Source organism: Neomonachus schauinslandi, chromosome 3 (genome assembly GCF_002201575.2).
Source record: "Neomonachus schauinslandi chromosome 3, ASM220157v2, whole genome shotgun sequence".
In the NCBI taxonomy this organism is placed as follows: domain Eukaryota; kingdom Metazoa; phylum Chordata; class Mammalia; order Carnivora; family Phocidae; genus Neomonachus; species Neomonachus schauinslandi.
Window position 1 is genome coordinate 147,924,582 of NC_058405.1, and position 22,500 is coordinate 147,947,081.

At 34.0% G+C, this 22,500-nt stretch overlaps 1 protein-coding gene across 5 annotated transcripts in view; it reads left to right on the forward strand.

Moving 5' to 3' along the window:
* GULP1 (GULP PTB domain containing engulfment adaptor 1) overlaps positions 1-22,500 on the forward strand; it is a 109,523-nt gene that overhangs the window by 83,962 nt on the left and 3,061 nt on the right. For 4 of the 5 annotated variants that reach the window (XM_021703073.1, XM_044913358.1, XM_044913359.1 and 1 more), the window contains 4 exons: positions 2,584-2,700; positions 3,382-3,474; positions 15,370-15,508; positions 18,976-19,070. In XM_021703073.1, coding sequence (XP_021558748.1) covers positions 2,584-2,700; positions 3,382-3,474; positions 15,370-15,508; positions 18,976-19,070 — 444 coding nt within the window. Of the gene's footprint in view, positions 1-2,583; positions 2,701-3,381; positions 3,475-15,369; positions 15,509-18,975; positions 19,071-20,922; positions 20,934-22,500 lie in introns of all 5 variants that reach the window. The other variant, XM_021703074.1, reaches the window with a different exon arrangement.

Here is a 22,500-nt window from a genome sequence, read left to right on the forward strand (position 1 = left end):
AGACGAAATCCAGGTCTCCTACTCCTCCGCCATCTTGCTCCGCCCCCGGCAGTTTCTTGTAATGTTAAAATAGAGCTATTCTCTGATTTAGCATTTCCATGGAAGATATTTATCCAGATTTTTGAAAACAGATGTCCACAAAAAGATTTTAGAAGAATGTAACAGTTTTATTTATAACCAAGAATTGAAAACAATGCAAGTGTTCCTTAATAGGCAAATAGATAAATCAATCTGGTATATTCATTAGATGGGACACTAATCAGCAATAAAACAAATGATACATTACAACATCTGAGAAACTCCAAAAGAAGCCAGACAGAAAAGAATATATATATACTATATGGTTCATTTTTATGGATACAAGGACAGACAAAACTGATTTATGGTGATGGAATTCTAGCAATGGTTAACCATAAGATATGTGATTTGACTGTAAGTAGGCATGGGAGAACTTTCTAGGATGATAGAAATATCCTATATCTTTAATGACAATGGTGCTTATATAGGTATATACATTTATCAAAGCACATCTGATTGTGCAAATATAATCTGTATGTTTTATTGTTTATAAAAATGTGTGAGGGCTTGTAGAGTCAGATATTTTGGATTTGAATCCAGTTTCTCCACTCACAAATGGAGATCTCACAGAGTTGAAGCTGCATTTGTATTGTGGGATTATTCTCATAGATTAATTATGAGAATCAAGTGAGGTAATGTATGCAAAATATTTTCTGGGGAGTTAAATGCTGTTTTAATAAAAAGATGTCTTAATCATGAAAGATATGTCTTATCATAAAGAATATGATTTTTAAAAGTTATTACTGTAAACAATTATAATGAAGTCAAACATTATTAATGATAAATCAAACTTGCTACCATTGAAACAATTCTCTGTAATGTACACCTTGAGTATTTTAGGGTAACATACTGTCTTAGGAGGAGGACACACTGAACCCATAAAAAAGAAGGTAGAAAAAACAACCATAATTTACAAATATGTCTTTATTATTGTAAAACAAATACTAACACATTACCTTAAGTTTTGAAGTTAGAGATTTAAAAAATGATAGTCCCACAATCTATTATAACCACATTTACTATGTTTTAATATTATATGTGATCACAACAACCAATGCAACTAATTTTTTTATATGTGTACTTTTTCATTAGTTGGAATCATTGAGCACACATAGTTTGGTATCTGGCATTTTCATTTCTGTAATATTCCTTAATGTAGCTTCTTTTTTCCCCTTTTTTGTGAGACAGATAGTACTTATATATAATTTTAGGAATATATTTTGTATTTTTTAGTTAACTGGGTTAAACTAATTTTTTTTATACTAAAAGCCTTTTTTAAACAAATAGTGAACTACAAAAATGACAATGTCTTAATTAAATCCGTGTTATTCATAAAAGAGACTCTTAACTAGATTGGTTGCTGGAGGGGAGGTAGGCGGGGGTTGAGCTAGATGGGTGATGGGGATTAAGGAGGGCACTTGTGATGAGCACTGGGTGTTGTATGTAAGTGATGAATCACTAAATTCCATTCCTGAAACCAATATTACACTCTATGTTAATTAACTAGAATTTAAATAAAAGCTTGAAACATTAAAAAAAATGTGTTATTAGTAAAGCATATTTGCAATTTAGATTTTTCATAGCATATCACAAAGCTTTAGGATTTGCAGTAAATTAAAGCATGGCATTTTCAAGATTTAATATTACCACCAGTTTTTATGTCATCTGGAAATCTTATAATAAATATGACATATTTCTGATGGATTAAATCAATTAATGCCTTTACTGATCTTTTTAATAAAATGTTAATAAAATAAATTTTTTTTTAGTGTTTTCATTGTGCAAGACACTGATCCCAGTCAAGATATGAATGAGGAAGGAATGAACTGGTAGACTTAGGACATTTGTGGCATTGTTTTTGAGATATATAACAGATATATTTTGTTCAATAGGCACTGTGTTTTATAGTAATATGGTTTACTATCACTTACAATTGGGAGTTTTCATATAAAAATTCAGATTTCTGACCTCATCTCCCATATTTAAAATCTGACAACTCTGGGTTGGAATTGTTCATTTCCACAAGCCAACAATTAACTGGAACTGATTATTCCACTTTGAGAGGGCATAGCTCAAGTTTTCCACACCACCCAGTCAGCCTCATTCGAGTTACCTGCCCGGTTTAACCAGCCCTCCTCATTAGGAAGAGGAAATAAGTAGTAAAGCAACAAGAGAACTGAAGTTGGCAATGTGCTTTCATTTAATAGGCCCCAAATATTTGAGGAAAGAAGGAAAACAAACTAGGAAAAAATGCTATGATGAAATAGATGAGAAGGTGGATAGAACTCTTGCTTCCAACTTCAATAGCTACTCATTTAATTACCAAAGCTTTTGTTTTTTTAATTTTGTGCATGGATAGGCATTGAATTATTATGTTAGCATAGACGACTTGATTCATTGACCACATCTCTACCTGCAGCCATTTCCCCTTTGAAGTACCTCATGTGAGTGTTTTTCTTGATTCAAAGAACAGTCTGACATATCAAATCTTTGGTTTTTACAAAGGCTGAAGAAATAACTTTAACAATTGGCCAAGCATTTGACCTGGCATACAGGAAATTTCTAGAATCTGGAGGAAAAGATGTTGAAACAAGGAAACAGATTGCAGGATTACAGAAAAGAGTGAGTAAACTAAACTTTTTGTTTCACGTTTATGTGATGTAAGTACAGGGAAACTTGCATATCCTCAAACAAATTTCGAAGGCCTGCCATTAAATTTCCCCCACACTGATTGGAACTGCTTTCACTGTGTTCCTATAATTTTTCATTCCTGATCCCCTGCACAGTTTTTAACCATTTTATATTGAATTCCCACAAGAACTTAGTGTTCTCATGTGACTTTGCTTCACTTCCTGATGCTTCTCATGGGGATCAGAGCAGCAGAAGCAGCAGATGCTGGGTAAGTGGTTTCCCATGCAGATCAGATTCCTTTGTAATTAAATTACACCCTTTCTCCACTGTCTTCAAAGTCATCATAAGCAAGTTTCACTGTCTTGCGGTTATACTCCAAGATTATGGGTAACAGACTGCACAGTGCAACCAGAAAACACAGAGATGAGGTATTAGAAACATGGAATTTGCACACGTGTAAAAACATATTTTAAATCTAATAAAAGGTCTTTCCAATGATCTAGAATTTCCTGATAATCCCCAACCTTCATCAAATAATTTTCTCCCCTGTGCACAAGAGTACATTAAAATTTTAAATAATATAAAATCCTATTCATTAATGTAGCCAATATGATGGCCAATATTTTCCAAGAATAAATTTCTGAAGGTTATTCAATAATCATTGCTTTTTAGATTCAAGACTTAGAAACCGAAAATATGGAACTTAAAAACAAAGTACAAGATTTGGAAAGCCAGTTAAGAATAACCCAAGTATCAACATCTCCAGTAAGTATATAGACTATGTGCATGTTTTCCTTAAAAACAAGACTTCCTGGTGATAGAGCATCTCTGGATCATCAGCTCTGTGATGTTTATAATACTCTGGGATCAGTAATTTAAAACATGGGTAGAGGAGAAAGATGCTAATTAAAAAATTAAAATTACGTAGGTAGCACAGACAAGAGTTGTTTTTCCATGTTGCTCTTTTCCCTCGTGTTTTGCAGAATAAACCATGCCTCAGTATGTTCTTTTTCTCTTTGTGACATATTCTTTCTTTCACTCTTACTGATTACTATTTACTGAGGTTAGATTTAATGACCTAAACCAATCCACCCCTGGACTACTGACCTTCATTATAGAAAATGGACTGTTAACAAGACTGACTTTGGTTTCTTACATTACATAGCAAGGGTTTCCACTGGGAGTGACACAATTTAATTTCAGACACCAAAATGAGTGGTAGTTTCTGCAGACAACTCTCAGATATTTAGAGTTAAATTATTTACTTTTGGTTTATCATAGATTTGAAATCCTTTTCCCAATACCATATATGATGCCATTCTTTCATGATTTTGGCTAAGGGAATCTTTTGGAGGAGGAAGATGGAATTTAAGACAATATTTTTTCTGGCAAAATATATTTAGAAAACTTTTTTTCTTCTTAAATCATCTGTGCTACTGATATTCTCCAGTAAAGTATATATTTTATTTTCATTTTAAAAATATTTAATAAAACTGAAACATGATTATGGCATTTGCAAACTTTTAAAAAGAAGTTTTGTTTCTAATTTTTATTTACAAGTCCATGTTGGTTCAATCTCTAGGCTAACTCAATGAAAATTATATATATATAGAGAGAGAGAGAGAGAGAGATGGATAGATGGATAGATAGATGATAGGTAGATAGATTAGATAGATAGATAGATAGATAGATAGATAGATAGATAGATAGATATAGATAGATTGCTTGCTATGCAATGTAAGAAACCAAAGTCAGTCTTGTTAACAGTCCAATATCTATAATGAAGGTCAGTACTCCAAGGGTGAATTCGCTTAGGTCATATATATATATATGTATGTATATGGCTATCTAGTTCTAGAATATTTCAGCAGTTCATAACCATAAATAATGCTCCTATAAGAAATTGCATTTAGGGTTTCAAATTTTTTTATTTTTAAGATTTTATTTATTTATTTGAGAGAGAGAGAGAGCACAAGAGTGGGAAGCGGGAGAGGGAGAAGCAGACTCCCTGCTGAGCAGGGAGCCCGATGTGGGACTCGATCCCGGGACTCTAGGATCATGACCTGAGCCGAAGGCAGTTGCTTAACCAGCTGAGCCACCCAGGCGCCCTAGGGTTTCAAATTTGTTGTGCCCTGGAAATGGGTCAAAAAACTTTATTTTAAACTCACAGTTTCCCATCTTTCTCACTGAAGCAGGTTGGCATTTCCATTGCTTGGCAAATAGTGTATGATATTGGGGCTAATATGGCCAAGATAAGAGAGGTTGTGAGTGAGGTTCATATGTTCCCATGTACCTTTGTTATGGATAGTGAGGCTGGCTTTATTAAAATATCCTTCCTGTTTTGTTTTTTTCTCTTCACTACCATCACTGTTTGCTTCTCATCAAGATCATGGTATTTATTTTTCTTTCCTCCCTAGTCCCAAAGAACAGGGCATCAGCTCAAACTCCTTTTTTTTTTTTTAAGATTTTATTTATTTATTTGTCAGAGAGAGCACAAGCAGGGGGAGCGACAGGCAAAAGAAGCAGGCTCCCCGCGGAGCAAGGAGCCCAATGCGGGACTCGATCCCAGGACCCTGGGATCATGACCTGAGCCGAAGGCAGACCCTTAACCAACTGAGCCACCCAGGCATCCCTCAAACTCATCTTTAAACTTTGGTCCCAAAATGAAGTAACACCCTTCTTGGTCTTTTTGAAAGTCTTACTATAAGCCATCCTGTGAAACAAACTAGGAGTATAAACATAAATGAAGGGAAGTTACATTTTCAAGCAGTCTTTTTTTTTTTAGATTTTATTTATTTATTTGAGAGAGAGAATGAGATAGAGAGAGAGAGCATGAGAGGGGGGAGGGTCAGAGGGAGAAGCAGACTCCCTGCTGAGCAGGGAGCCCGATACGGGACTTGATCCCGGGACTCCAGGATCATGACCTGAGCTGAAGGCAGTCACTTAACCAACTGAGCCACCCACGCGCCCCTCAAGCAGTCTTAATAAAATGTTGTTTCTGTAATTCCTTGTACGTAAATAACAGCTTTACTTTAGTAAAGACCCATTACCATTTTGGATGTAAACCCAAAGCTCTGTCTCTAGATGAAGAACTAAGATACCGTGTTGAGGGGCAAGGTAGATTTGGGAGGAGCAAGAAGTTCTGGGGCATGTTGATGAATGATGAAACAGCCCTCCCCTCTTTTATCTCCTGAAAGCAGGCATTGCCCTGGACTGGCACTGGGGTAACTAAGAAGAAGGTGGGTCAGGTTGGGGGTTATGCATGTGCATTGGTGATCTGGAATGGTCACCAAGTCAGCTTCAGAAATGGCAAGGATCAGGAGGAATGAAGAGATGACACGTGCCTTAGTTTCAGTGAGCATGACAGTTGGCATGTAAATGAAGCACAGGCAGTCTGTATGTTCATTATTCAGCAGGTCTCACTGGTAGAGTCTGTTATATAAAAAACAATAAAATTATTCAAATAGGCAGTATTAAAAAGGATTAGCTCTCCAGAAGTTGTCATTTAATAATTATTATAAGCATTGTGTTCATCTCAGTACTGAATGTGTCTCAATAGAATGCTTCAGAGATTATAACTAAAAGGCTTAATTAAAAAGGAAATCATTTTCTTTAAACCACTTTTTTGAACCTAATACATATGTGTAGAAAATTTATTGCTTCATTGATCATTATGCAAATAACTCAGATTATAACTTTGCAATTATATTCTTTTGTCATAGTAATATCTTAGTATTATTTCTTTTTTTTTTTTTTAAAGATTTTATTTATTTATTTGACAGAGACAGAGATAGCGAGAGCAGGAACACAAGCAGCAGGAGGGGGAGAGGGAGAAGCAGGCTTCCCCCCGAGGAGGGAGCCCGATGTGGGACTCGATCCCAGGACCTTGGGATCATGACCTGAGCCGAAGGCAGACGCTTAACGACTGAGCCACCCAGGCGCCCTCTTAGTATTATTTCTTTATTTTAACTTCAAAAATTACTTGTCTTATAATTTTTCAGTTTCTAAAGGCTTATATGATTTTTGAAATTGCTCATATACTGGAGGATGTACATCTTCTTTAAGATAAAAAATAGAAATTATTTTATTTTTTAAGGAAGGAGACTCAACATTTTTGAGTTGCTAAAAGATATCTGATGTTTTAAAAAGTTTTTGAAGAGATCATGAACAAATACTTTTGCCTTTCATTTTCGATTTTAGTTATGTAGCTGTGGAATAAATTAATATAACACTAAGTGCTATATTTATTTCACATTTCTTAAAATTATCTCCCAATTTTCTGATATTAAAAATGAACTGAATCAAATTATCTACAGTTATTTAGTATGAAATATTGCCATGCTTATAAATATCCACTCTGTTGAAGATTTTTTAATGATTCAAACTATTAAAATTGAATTTTGAAAACAAAATTGTAAATAATTAAAATATAAATTTAAAGTATAGGTAACTTGTTTAATAGCTTGCAGTGGGTCTATAGTAAAGCAAATTTCTGTTAAGTTAGAACTTTCTTATGAAATTTGACCACCAGTTTAATAGGACAGAACCAGGATACAAAGTGCCTCACAGAGTGCCACCATGTGTAGCAAAGTTAATGCACAGTAAATGCCTGTTGGGCTTGTAATTCTGAAATGAGACTCCATAGCTTTTCTTTCTTTGTTCGTTTCCTTTGCTCTCAGAGGACTGAAGGATAGAATGCTCCAAAATTGCTAAAGTTCTCAGAGGTTTGTTTAAGGGATTAGAGGCAACAATTAATGCATGAATTGAAGAAGTGCTGAAGTGAATTATGAATCCCGCTATGCACATCAGAATTGCAATATAGGTGGGTTTGGTATGAAAAATTAATTTGGCATCAGGTTCTCCCCAAGCTTTCAGTGTGTTATGGTGAGAGGAAGCCCCAAGACAGATGACTCGTCTCCAATGACCAGCCCAAGATGCGTCTTGATCCTTTTGGGAACCAAATTTTCTGAAGACACACAGAAGTAACTCTTCTGCCATATAAAACAGTCTAATTCAGAAATGGTTCTCTGTAAATGATTTAACACTATAATTTGGTTCATAAAAATAGGCATATAAAACAACAGTTTCCTGAAATATCAGGATTTGCTAGTGGAACACAATATAATCCACATCAAGCAAGTGTTAGTCAAAGTAAAAGAAAAGATTTATCTCCGATCCTAGCTTTCAAGTAGTCTCTTTGGAAAGAGGGAGAGAAGAGAACAAAAGTAGGAATGGAATTATGGAGGGATTGTGAAATTAAAAGTAATGTAGAAAATGAAAATAATTCAAATCGCTGGTTTGGATGCTGTTCTTATCAGTTGTGTGATGAAATAGCAGATAAAGTCAAATATGGGAAGCATCAGAAAAATAAGAAACATTTTTGATTAGCTAATTAAAAGATCGCAAGCTATTTTTACTAGCAAGAGGTCCAAAGTTATAGTTGAATTTCTGTAACACAGAACAGTGGTTCAGAGAAATCAGATCTCCTCATAAGAAATTTCAACTTTTGAGATGCTGATCTTTTATTCTATATTAAGTCATAAATGAAAAATGTGAGGCCCTGTTGAGTAGAATGTTCCGGACTGAGAACCTTTGATACTTTAAGGACTCACCATGTGGGTGAGAACATAGATCCATTTCTCTGCACTCCCCAAAGGCACCCTATGGAAAGGTTGCTATTTCTTAGATGGTGGCCGGCCATCCACATATGTGTTATATACATCATTGTGAATTGGTCATTCTGATTTGTTTTGAGAATGCAAACTAAGTAATTTTGGTTCAAACTTTTAATGAAATTCTATAGCAATTCTAAAATGTCCTTTCAAGGTTTCACTGTGTAAATTGTAGTTTTGTTTTTATTTTTCCCAGTCCTACCAAGTCATCACTCCTTTTCTGAAATAGTATCTTAGTGACATGTCTTATGTATTACAGTGCATATCACTTTGATTTTTATTTTCTCACATTTTCCAACTCCACACATTAGATACAGTTGTGATCTGTTATGGTAGCTTGTGAAATATTTATTGAATATCAAATATGGTCATATGATATTCTAGGCTGTTGGGTTTTAGCAGTCTATGAATTTCAGCTGTTGTGGGGAACGGAGAGGGAGATGGGTAATCATCCCATAGGTAAATGAATAAATAAATTTAAAAATTCAGGTCTGATATATGCTATGAACAAAATAACATACAGCAGAATAGGAGAGAATTGATGGGGACTCTTAAAGATAGTGATCAGGGAAGCTCTTTCTGCAAAGGTAGCATTTGAATTGAGACCTACAGTTGGTCAATGCAAAGGGCTGGAAACAGTTGGTAAGACCTTTGTGCCTAGAGCATAGTGACCAAGAGCCAAAAAAAGTTGGAGATGACACTGGAGAGAGAGGGGCTAGATTTTATAGGGACCTGTAGAGGGTTTTTTTGGTTATTTTTTTTTCTTTTTTAATTGCACTGAGAAGTTACTCGTAGGTTTTAAACAGGGGATTTGGGGATTTGGGGATCATCTGACTGATGTATGCCCCACGGTCTATAAAGAGGCCAAAATGAGGTCCCCAAAACTGTCTAGGAGACTATTTCAGTAGCTTAGGAAAGATAGAAGAGTAAATTGGTCTGGAATTCTGTCATTTCAGACGGTGCATATAACTTGATACATTTTTTTTTAAACATTGGAAAAGAGAGAGAGCAAGCACAAATGGGGGAGAGGCAGAGGGAGAGGAAGAAGCAGACTCCCGGCTGAGCACAGAGCTAGTTGTGGGGCTCCATCCCAAGCCCCTGAGATCATGGCCCAAGCCAAAGTCAGATGCTTAACTGACTGAGCCACCCAGGCGTCCCTAACGATACATTTTGGAAGTAGAGCTTGCAGGATTTACTGATGGATTGGTTGGGCCTGTAGAATAAATGAGGGGTCAGAATTGTCCCTTAGGGTTTTATCCTGAGCATCGGGTTGGTGATGCCATTTTTCAAAATAGACATGACTTGGTGAAGGTGCATGACAAAGCTTTAATATTTCACTTTTGCTCATGTTAGTTCTGCCTACTGGACAGCCACCTAGAGATGCTTATTAGGTGGCTGGATATGCAAATCTGGAATTGAAGGAGGAGGTCTGGGCTCATGATTATAGTACTTGAATGAAAAAAGTTTGCTCTTTTTCTGTCACCATTTAGACTGTTGTTTATTGTTTTAGTTAATACACCCAGTATAAATTTGCCCAGTGTGAGGTTCTAGAGTAGTTTAGTTCTAGCTAAGGAAAACAAAATAGAGACTTATTTTTTGCTCAGTATTAAAATTAAAAGACATGTCTAACTACAAACCAATGTATATGTTCAATATATATCCAAACCTGTTTTGACTTAAAACCAATTCCTCATATGCATGATGAGTGAAGGACCACACTTATTTTTAATTTTCTCATGGATAATTGACATACTATTTTTTAATTTATTCTTAACAAACAGAATGCTTACATGTCTCCTAAATACCACTCTGTTGTTCAATCATAGATTCCTTTTCTAAGGCAAATGAAATAGCCTTTGATAGCACCCATATTATATACCTCTGTATCACACTGAAATTGTGGAAATCTTTTCATTGGTTTAGAAATTGGGTCCTTATTTTATACAGTCATTTAGATACCCTGAGAAATTTCCGTTACTTGACTGTGCTGTTTGCTTTTTGCTGTGTTCTAGTGGTTTGGCAATAGATTAGAGATTGGGTTTCCACCATTTGGTACTAATTATCTAGGAACAATCTGATTTCCATTTATTACATTCACATGGCAGTGCTGCCTGTATTTATATCAGAAAAAAAGGGGGGGGGGTTTATTCTGCCCTCCTAGCCTCATGAATGCCCCCAGAAGATTGTTCCATTATAAGATGTGGGCATAGCAAGTTAAATCAGATTGTTCCTCTTGATTCTTGTATCTGGATGCTTACATTTTACTTTTCTGGCTATAGATGCTTTTAACCAAATCAGACTATGCCAGGAAGTTAAATGAATAAAATTGTAGTCCTTAGAAGTACTGGACTTTCTATTGCTGAGTAAAATAAATGTCTCCCTTTCAATTAAACCAAGTGTTTGTTACTGGATAAAATTCTACCTTTACATAATCAACTGTGTGGCCGCTGATTAGACTTGATAGGACAATTATAACCTAAAATGTGTATTTCATTGTGGGTAAACAAAAGTGCCTATTTATCTTCCTCTAGTGTTTTCTCGACTGTTACTGAAATCAAGATGGGCAAGAGCAGATTGTGAAAACTCTCAGTTACACAACAAGCCAAATGTGAATCTTTAAACAAAGGCATAAATTTTAAACATGACATTGATTCAAGAACATTTGCTGCCTACAAAAAATGATTACCGGTTCACGGCTTCATTTTCATAATTGTTACTTGCAAAAAAGACGATCCTGAAGAAGTAAACTCTGTCTAATGGGAAGAAAAATATATTCTGTTCCAATTCTGACCATGAGTACCTGATCAAATCATTTAATTTCGTGTTGCAGTTTTCCTCTTTGGATATGCAGACAATCCTATCCATTTAACTTGTGGCATTCTTGGAAGAACAAATAAGATAATAGGTCTTACAAGTAAGAGACCAATATAACCAAACTGTGAATCTAGAAATCTGAAAAAATGCATTCATGATGCTATAAATTCTAAACTGGAAGTTATTACTTTTAAAACTTACTGGTTAAAAAGTGATGTCGTAAATGTAACGTGATAGTGAGCTTTGAGAATGTGAATCAGCATGGCAGCATAGAAAGATTTGCCAGAATGTTTTGCATCACCATTGTATTTCGTCATCTAGTTTTATTTGTAATCTACCAGTTTTTCAACTAGAAAAAGTTAGACATCGTATTTCAAATATAAATTTAAATAATTTAAGTAATTTACTTTGTAAATTTAATTCTAAGTAGAGTTTTTTAAATAATTATGATAAATCATATTTTAATCTTAAAGTTGTGTGTTTTACATTTTAAAAGGGTATTTGGATATTTATATTACCAAAACAATTAACAGCATAAAATAAAATTGGTATCATTCTAATATTTCTGTAGATATTACCAAAGAACTGTTTAATGCAATTTGTTTATTGTTGTTTGAGTGTATTTGACATTTACTGAGAATTCAAACCCTTTTATAACACTTCATCATTGTTGTCATATTTAGAAAAGACTAAGGCTGAAATACTCACCATGGCCTGAATGTCCCAAGCCACTACTTCCTCAAAGAGCAAGCTACAAAACCATGACAATGAATCTCAAATATGGGCATTCGTTGTTTTTTTTTTCCTGTTTTTTTTTTTTTTTTTTTTTTTTTTTAAGAGAGAGAGGGGCAGAGGGAGAGAGAGAATCCCAAGTAGGCTCCAGGCCCGGCATGGAGCCTGGTGCAGGGCTCGATCTCACAACCCTGAGATCATGACCTGAGCTGAAATTAAGAGTCGGATGCTTAACAAGTAAGACACCCAGGTGCCCCTGGGCACTCATTATTAATAGGCCTTAAGAACCTAACAATGTCTGTGTAATTAACATGTAATGGTTGAACATAGAACTCCTTGTTCCCTTAGAACGGGATCACGTCTTGTGCACCTTCATAAAGACCAGAGCACTTGGAATTATGAGCATAAAGGACTAAACCGTGGTGCCATGAATGTAGGAGAGTCCAGAAATTTTGGTTTTTAGTCATCTGTCAAAATACTGACAGAAGACACAAAAATACCAAGCTCTTCTATGTATTTAATTTCTTAAAAAATAAATATCCTCAACCAGTTAAAAATGGCAGCTTAAAAAATGACTAGCTCCTGACCGCCTAAATTTAGAAACACCACTCAAAATATTTAACAGATGTAATAATTAATTCCTTGACTTGAATCATTTCTTTTTTTTTAAATTATTTTATTGTTATGTTAATCACCATACATTACATCATTAGTTTTTGATGTAGTGTTCCATGATTCATTGACCTGAATCATTTTTGGTTAGGAATCACAAACTCAGACATCAGCAGAGCCCAGGCTGTGACATAAATATGTAATGGATGTGTGGTGGTGGTGATGAATTGGAGAGCATATACCCAACTTAAAAGGCACAACAGTTACTACCAGTTATTTTCATGCAAGTCTGTGGGCCCACTTTCTAGATTTCGTAATTTCTCAAGAAAAGCTCCAGATTTTAATGTGCAGTCTCTTAACATTACCTGCAAGCAATTGATTTCAATATATCAAAAGATCTGTGTGACCCGAGCAACAAATGCCAGTTGACCAAATCTACATTACTGATGACCCAAAGGAAACCTGGGGTGGTTAGTGTTAGAGTCTTTAACTTTAGATACTGCAACTATTTATAGATATCCAAGCCTTGCCATTTTGGAAGTGAAAATACCTCTTAAGTGGAGTATTTAAAAACTTGATTATTTTCATATTACATACATTCTTCATCTGTATAAGTATACATTCTCAGAGTAAGTAGAAGGCATAGTATTAGCACTATCATAAAATACTAGAGCACTTATAAGTTAGCTTATTTTGGTCCTCAGTTTGTTTTGAGGCATCTGGTTAAGATTTTTGGGCTAATATAAGCCATATAATAATATAGAGTACTTTCATTTATGTTATAAACCAGATGATACCAAGGACAACTTCCACATAAAATCATGTTTCACTCACTATAAACATTCTTATCAGTTTATAGTTTAAGTTTAAAAGTTGCTCTAGTATAAATTAGGCAATAAATATACATTGACATTTTATTATATGTCTAGTATTTTGATGTGTTATATAGCTTTTAGAAAATACTTCTTTTAGATAAAGTTTAGAAAAATTTTGTGCACAAGGAACTTACAGTTCTCACTTAAAATTAAGTAGAAGGTGGCCATCAATCACAAAATTATACAGTAAACTGCGTAGACTATAAAATAGAATTTAAAATCATGTGTATACAGGCATGCATGTATACATATCTGCAGATAGATCACTATGGAGAGCAATAGGGGAAACAGTAATTATATAACTGTATATACATGTTAATAGAGTGGTAAATTATATAACTCAGACCATCAGGGATTTTGCTTCCACACTGAACCCTTCCCTCAACTTAAATCTCTCACTTCACCCTGCCTTATTTTCCCCTCAGCTTTGAGAAATGTGCAAAGAGGTGACTCAGCTTAAAAACTTCCTTCAAATTTGTGGGTTCTCCTAACTATCATTTTGGTTATTACCTTTCACTGTGAGGTTATCAAAAGCCAATTTGTGTTGGCTGCCTCAAAATCCTGTTAGTGCTTAAAAATCCCTGAAGTGTGACCTGTAGTTGAGAAGTCCCGCGCCAGGGCCAATCCTGTCAGGCTCTATCATGGGCAATTACAAAAGCTTCACCTGGCAAGCCCCCCCGGGGGGAAACTGCCCTCCCCGCACCAGGTACAGTGCACAGTATGGAGGAGTTGCAGTCAAGGACTCAGCCCCTCAACCCCTAGGCCAGCTGTGCTCTTCCGCATAGCATATCTGCATTCCTAGCCCTGGTGCCTATATTTGGAGGCCTTCTTTCTGGAGGCCCTTAACCATGGCCTTTTTTATAATGCCTCTGTCAAGGCCATCTTAGGAGGGCCTTGAAGACTCCTTTCTCCACTCTGATTCAGTATTCAGTACTTTTCTGCTCCTAGCCCTTTCTCCTTTCCCTCCCCCTGGCTTACTGTTCCTCACCAAAATGGGAATTCTCTTTCTTTTCTAGATTGTGTGTGCCTGTATGTGTGTTTTTTTTCCCCCTGAATGAGAAAGTGATGATTGTTTCATTCTTTTTTTTTTAATAAAGATTTTTGTTTATTTATTTGACAGAGAGACAGCGAGAACAGGAACACAAGCAGGGGGAGTGGGAGTGGGAGAAGCAGGCTTCCTGCCGAGCAGGGAGCCCGATGCGGGGCTCGATCCCAGGACCCTGGGATCATGACCTGAGCAGAAGGCAGACGCTTAAACAACTGAGCCACCCAGGCGCCCCCGATAGTTTCGTTCTTACATCTTGACCCACACTGACCCAGATAATTTAATGATTTTGGTAGTATATTTAGTGATTATTAATTTATTTTGCAAGGTAGCTATTATCATAGAAAACTTAATGAACTCTTACCCAGGAATAAAAGGCACTGCAGTGAGTATAATAGTTGACTGTCATTGTAGTTATAAATACGAATTAACTTACACTCTTCGAAATTTTTTTAAGTTGCTATCAATTGCATTTGAATGGTCATATTTAAGAAGGTGCATTACTTATGTTCAGTTATTTCTGTTTCCAACTTACGGAAAATATAACACTGAAATCATGTTTTTATACAGTTTCTAATATTTTCAGTTCTCTGATACAAATGGCAATTGTTTCTAGATATACAAAAATATCTAATATCTTTTATATCTATCTAGAATAGTATTGTCACCATTTTTGCCATCATCTTTAAGGTCATTGTTGCAGAAATTTTCTGTTGCTTTCTTTCCAATGAATATTTGGTACCTGGTTAAATCATATGGAATTGCCAACATTTGATCTAGAAAATGGCAAGTTCATATGATTCAACTGAATTTGTTGTTGTTTATCTATGTTCTCTATGCATATGAAATATTTAGCATTATAATGTGTCTACCTGAAATACTGCCTTAATTCACATTATTTTCATTGCAGGCGGGCAGTGTGACACCTAAGTCACCCTCCACTGACATCTTTGATATGATACCATTTTCTCCAATATCACACCCAGCTTCGATGCCTGCTCGCAACGGCACACAGCCACCTCCAATACCTAGTAGATCTACTGAGATTAGTAAGCCTTCTAAACCAATATTCTTTGCTATATTTGTGTAGATTTTAAATGTTTAATTGACACTTTATGGAAAATTACATATCTTAAGTTCACTAAAAGTGTGAATTACCAAAGAATTATGTCTACTTGTGCCGAATTAGCTAATCATATTTAACTTTATAATTCAGAGTATACTACTAAAGACATCACTATTGCATTTGAAACTATTTTATGAAAAATGATATTTTTGGTATAGGGTTATTTATATCAATACAAAGCATTTAATTATATTTTATTGTACTTGGGGTTATACTTTTAATGTTTTAATGGTTAAAAACAACTTGGTGGTAATTATTTTAATATTTTTGACATGTTTAGTAGAGCTCAGTGTACATTTTTTGTTACCATAGAGTATAGGAATATTCTTAAAGAAATACATAAATATATGAATTCCATGATTCATTTATTTATTAATCTTATATAAGTGTTCTCTCTTGATATCTAAAATACTATACATGCATCGCTTTTCTGATTTACCTTCTATACATTTGGAAGGAACATAAGAGTCTCTTACTGATGAATTGGAAAGCATCCAACAGATGCTCATTTTCAATGTCGTGATTATATTTTGATCTGTGCCCTGTCACAGAAACTTAAAGAGTAGTTCCCAATGGCCATGCTCAGTCATTATGTCCAAAGGAAACTGAAGAAAAGAGAGTTTTACATACTGTGCTTTATTGCATCCTCTCTGGTTCACATTAAGACATTTTCAATATAACTCTTAAGTTTTAGCTTGGGCTTAAAGTATGTCAGGGCCTTTAATTTATTTGTTTCCCCCTATGGAACTTATCAAAATATATTACACATGTTAGATATTCAATAAATTTTAGAGAATTAATTTGTAAATGCAAAGTAATAACATTAGAAACTTTAAAAATCATTTTACAAAAATATATCAGTACTTTTACATAAATTGAAATATATATTTAAATTCCTCTGAATATATTTTGTACCAATGCAAAATATTTTTTCAGGAAATAATCTATAATATATATGCCACAGTGTGTTTTTAGCAAATGTTGCCAATATCCTGATACATAATGGGGCATTTTTTTTGTCTATGAGTATCCCACATCTCTTCCTTTACTGTTTTTTAATTCCTTGGACTTAACCACTGGTTTACTCATTCATTTATTTAGTCCAATGGGTATTTGTATAGCATATATGCTAGACTTGGGTTACAAGCTGGAATTTGAAATATAAATTAGCTATATATCTACAAAAGAGGATTTTAATCAAAGTCAAAATAGAAATTGAGAAGAGTGAATAGATTTGAAAATATTTAGAAAGAATAATCTATCAGGATGGTGATTGAGAGTTCATAATCAATTATGACTCAGGATTTTAGACTGAATGTTGTTAACAGGGAAAACTAGAGGTAGAAAAGGTGAAAATGCATTCCGTTTTAGACATTGATAAATTTGATACGCTTTTAGAAAATCTAGGCAAAGGTGCTCAGATAGTTTTAAGGAATTTTTTAATGAGAAACTGAAGTTAACACCTTGCTACATTTTTTAATATCTAATGATCCTGAGTGCCAAAGTTTAGTAAATACAATGAAAGATAGATGATGATGATAGATAGATAGATAGATAGATAGATAGATAGATAGAATTCTAGATACCCCATACCATGTCTATCTATCTTTATAGCAAATGCTATTGGAAAAATGGTACAGACAGACTTACTTGATACAGAGTTGCCACAAATCTTTTTAATTTGTAAAAAACCACAGTATCTGTGAAGCACTGTAAAGCAAAGCACAATAAAATGAGATAAGCCTGTAATGAAAATCTCTATTCCTCTTGATCAGCTCTTCTTCCTTTTCATTAATTCATTTCTTTTTTTTTTTAAGATTTTATTTATTTATTTGACAGAAAGAGAGAGAGCGAGAGCAGGAACACAAGCAGGGGGAGTGGGAGAGGGAGAAGCAGGCTTCCCGCGGAGCAGGGAGCCCGATGCGGGGCTGGATGCCAGGACCCCGGGATCATGACCTGAGCCGAAGGCAGACGCTTAATGACTGAGCCACCCAGGCGCCCTCATTAATTCATTTCTTTTCACAAACATCTATCATGTGTAAAGCATTGTTGGACAGGCTTGTGGTATGGTGGTAACCAGGGCACTCCTCCAAAGAAAAGTTCCTTTGTTCTCCAAGTTCTGATTTATTGCCTAAGCTACATCAGACTGAGGAAAATAACAACAGTAATAATAACACCCATACCCATATATAATACCTATATATATTATATCATATATATAATATTCATATATAAGGTGACAATAAATTCCCATTTGTTTAGGACAGTTCTGGTTTATACCTTTTGTCCTGCTGTAACTGTTGGTAGCATTCCTTTTACTCTTAAAAGTGTCTTTATTGGATGATAAAGTATGTGTCCCTCTTAGTTGTACAATACTTATCAGCACCAGGAACTTATAAAAATTTTTTACTTATTTAATACGTGAATTTGAAAAAAACAGTTATAACTGGAAAAGCAAGAGTCTTTCATAATGAGGGTCACAGATTAATTTACATGATATGGTAGAACTCAAGGAACATAAATATTACTTCTTATATAGCATGGAATTTTGAGGATATAGTTTTTCTTAATATATTATAAATTCCCATGCACCTATATAATTTTAAAAAATTGTGTGCATTAAGGCTGCATTGGAATTGATTCAGAAGAAAGAAATTTCATAATTTTTAAATTTTTAAATAATAGGCCATAGTTTTACCAATTTTAACTTTGATCCTTTTTAGTGGTTAAAAAAGTATGTACTTTAGAATATATGTTACAGAGACCTTTTTGATATTCCATTATTTCTATTTTTAAAAAGAAATTTGTTTCTGGGATAGGAGACATTTTTAAAGAACCTGTCCTATTGTGTTTATTTAGGAAGGTGATATAATTTCATAGTACATGAGACAATGTGCCTTAAATTTTCTCTAAATAAATGTGAGATTAAGGTATAATGAGCTATGAGTAAAACTATTTACCAATCTACCTCAGTCCCTCATATTGCTTCATGATCTGTTGTGTTACAAAGGCATCAGTAAAGGGAATAGAGAAGTCTCAATAAGTAATACATTCATTGTGGTAAATTTAAACTGCTTCAGTAAAAATGCAGGTATTGTAATATGGTAATTTCAAATATTTGGTGGATTTGATATTGAGAAGTCTTAATTAAAGACACAGAAATCTCTCTGGATAATAATTCCTTGAAACCAGACAGTTTTTAATATTGTCATAAAATGGGTCTTTGCTTCTTTGTTGGTCTAAGCTCAGGAAAGCCCAGCATAAAGTGTGCTTGGATAGGAGCTCATTTGGCCATATGAGTAGTTCTTTATATAATCTTGCCTTGGAAACCTAACTCACCCCAACTCACTTCTTGTCATTTCATTTACTAAATTATTTTCCTCCTTTCAGAACGGGACCTGTTTGGAGCAGAACCTTTTGACCCATTTAACTGTGGAGCAGGGGATTTTCCTCCAGATATTCAATCAAAATTGGATGAAATGCAGGTGACTATTTTAACAGATTGGCCTATAAATGGTTTATTTCTTTTTAATATGGGACACAAAAAATGGACACAAAGAAATTTGGACACACCAAAACTACCCTTTCCTTGAATTATTATCACTATAAAAACCTACTTGAAACAATTGCTTTAAAATATTCATATACATTTAGTCCTAAAAATACTCCTACGCGTGCTAAGGATGGGTCTTATTTTGTTTTGTTTTGTTTTTAGTAGTGTGATTTACCATGGCAATAAGTTGGTTCTTTTTTTATACAAAATTACACGGATTCTAATGGTTCCTTACTTTGAAATCCAAAAATTACAAGGTAATTTCACTAGGTTTACAAGATTTCATCTCAGTTTTACCAGTTATGAAGTTCAAATTGTGAATGGGTAGATGAAGGAACATCTTTGTGAGAGGAAAATCAGTCTCTTTTAAGAGAGGCCTGGTAGCTGTGGTTCCTAACTTCTGGACTCTTTTTGGAAAAGCAGGCACCCAGTGACACCTTCTTTAGTAATTTAGTTCAGGTGGGTTTTCACTTCTCTCTCCCTCTTTTATTTTTCAATTCTCAATTATACTGGAAGTTTGAAGATACTGGTTTCTTTTTACAGTGGGCCGTGATTAATAAATGGTCTTAAAAGCACCAGAAAAAAAAATCTTCTCTTTATATTTGCCCTTTACATTTTGGTGAAGTTAATATATCTTATTTTTTATCTAAAAGACTATTTATATGGTAGAATGTAGGCAAAGACCAATTATAGGAAGCTGATTGAGAAGAGGCAGCGAAGAGAAGGAGTCATTCCCGTTTATTAGGTGATTCGTTCTCTGTGCTTCATTTCCTGGACAAAACAATTAATAGTGGATTCTGATCTTCTAATACTGGTGAAACACCCCTTCCTAGAAAGATAATATAAATATCCTTCCACTCGTTTTGGACTACAGCTGTGAAGTAGTTGTCTTCTTTTCTAGGTATTCTGTGAATTTCCTTATTGTTCTAGATATAATAATGCCTGCATCTTAACAGTTGGATTATTTGACATACGCCTTGAGATTTTCAAAGAATATGTTCAAACAGCATTTCTCAAGCTGGGTGATTGATAATTTTCTTTTACATGAAAAAATTATTTTAAATCCTTTATATTGACTTAAATTGTAACACTTCTTAAATATTTACCAAAAAAGTTATAAATAACTTAACCTTACAGCTCCTGTACAACTGTTAATTCAAAAATTATAAATTAAATGAAAGCAAAATTACAATACCTAATAAAATTCAAATTAAGAACTTCAACACGATGGGTGATGTTATTTGGCCGAAACCAAAACCACCGATGTCAAACTTCTATTGATTTCAGCATGTATCCTGTTTGGTGGTACAATTTCTCTACCTCTTTTCTATATTTCAAATACTATGAAATACTTTCACTCAAACAGTGCATGATTACTTAGCAAGAATATCTATTTCATATGAAATCAATCCCTTCCTTTTTTGTTAGTTTTACCAATTAGGTTTGTGCTCCTTAGGATTAATGCTTTTATAAGAACAAACACAAACATGGGCACTGATGTGGTGGTGTTTGTTCTCAAGCATTATGCAAATCACAAAGAGTACTTTTCTATTAATGTTTTTTTAAATTTTCACAAGACTGAAAAAATTTCTATAGATTTTTAAAAATAAACCTACATTTGCAGATTTTTGTAGGAACTAACTTTGAGAGACACTGTATTGGAATGATTTAGTGATGTGTTAAATAATGTTAAGCTGTGGTATTTTTGCTTCTGTTTTTGTTTTTGCCATTTCTAATATTTTCTTAATGTCTTTTTTATTCTTTTCTGCTTTCATGGTGGGTAGCGCCAGAGATGGTTGGTATATTATTTTCATAATAATTTTAAACAACTTACAACTTCTTAAAGCTAAAACCTTAATATTTGCATGCTCTACTTAATAAATATTCGAGCAGCAGTTTCATATGGATGTTTCTGATTGTTGTGTTTAAAGAGGTTTTATAACCCGTATTTTAAAGTTATTTTTTTCAATGGTGTAGTCTCTATTGCATTATCCACCTCATTGCTTGTCTGATTTTTTTGTTTTGTTTTGTTTTGTTTTTTTTAGTTCAAGATTTACTTGCAAGGTCACTTTAAATAAAGTAAAATAATATTTTCTTCATCTAAAGCCTGTGACAACTTTTGTTATTAATCTTGTTAACCTAATTAAGCTAATGCACACTTTTGGCTACTATTTTTATCTTTGTATATAATGTAAAAACAGTACAGTACAGTGGGTTGTATAAATAACATTGAGTTAATACGCCTAGTGAGATATTTGGGTTTTCTCTTTCACTTACAGAGGAAATCACAAAAGTATCTTGTGTGCCTCAGAATTTAAGCAGAAATGTGAAGTCGCATTGTACTATAAATTGTTAGAAAATTAAATATTTATTTGAACTCAATAATGTGGTTATTTAATTTGACATAATTTGAACTTCCTGGGACTTGTCACTGACAGGCAAATCAGTAAAAGAGTATTGACAGCCTAGAAGTGTACCTTCTAAGTTATAATAATTTAATACCTTTAAAAAGGAGCTTGGCAAGAAAGATGGAAGAATTTTGCATGCAGGGGTGTTAAGTCAGCTGGTTCAATAATTTGGTAGAAGATCAATGCACAGCTGTAACTACAATAAATATCCAAGTAAATTTCAGAAAGATTAGTCAGTTTAAAAAAATGTTTGAAAATACAATTGAATATTTATCAGACTTTTGAATTGGAAAGAAATTTTTATAAGGAAAAGAAAAATATGTAGTTTTATAGTTTCTATAGTTTTTTGTAAATTTTTTCTTTTCTCTTTAAAAAATATATAAATATATCACATATACATAATTAAGGTAAGTAGACCAATAATTAGATAACTTAACAATCAGATAGCAGTTCACAAAAGACCATGGTTTTTATGCATGTAGCAATCTAACCAAAGAATATCTACAAATTAAATAAAGAATTAGAAATGCTGTTTTAATCAAGCAAATCAAGCATTTTATTTCCTTGCTAATAATCAGTACAAGTGAAAGTATGATGAGACAAGCCCTCTAACTCATTGCTGGGCCAAGGTGAGTTCATAGCATCCCTTCGGAGAGTAATTTGTTAGTAAACCTTATATTTTTATTTGAAATCAGAAACTTTAATGCGATCTGTTCTGAGGAAAAAAATGACTAAAAATGTGGAAAATTTCTGTGGGCAAAAGCTTCTAGTTAACTTTTTTCATAATTATAAAATACTGGAAACAGTTAAATCACATTAAAAATAATAGATTGGTGGTTGCCAGAAGGAAGAGAAGTGAAGAGATGGGATTAAGAGGTACAAACTTCCAGTTATAAAGTAAATAAGTCACAGGGATGAAAAGTATAGGGAATATAGTCAATAATATTATAATGA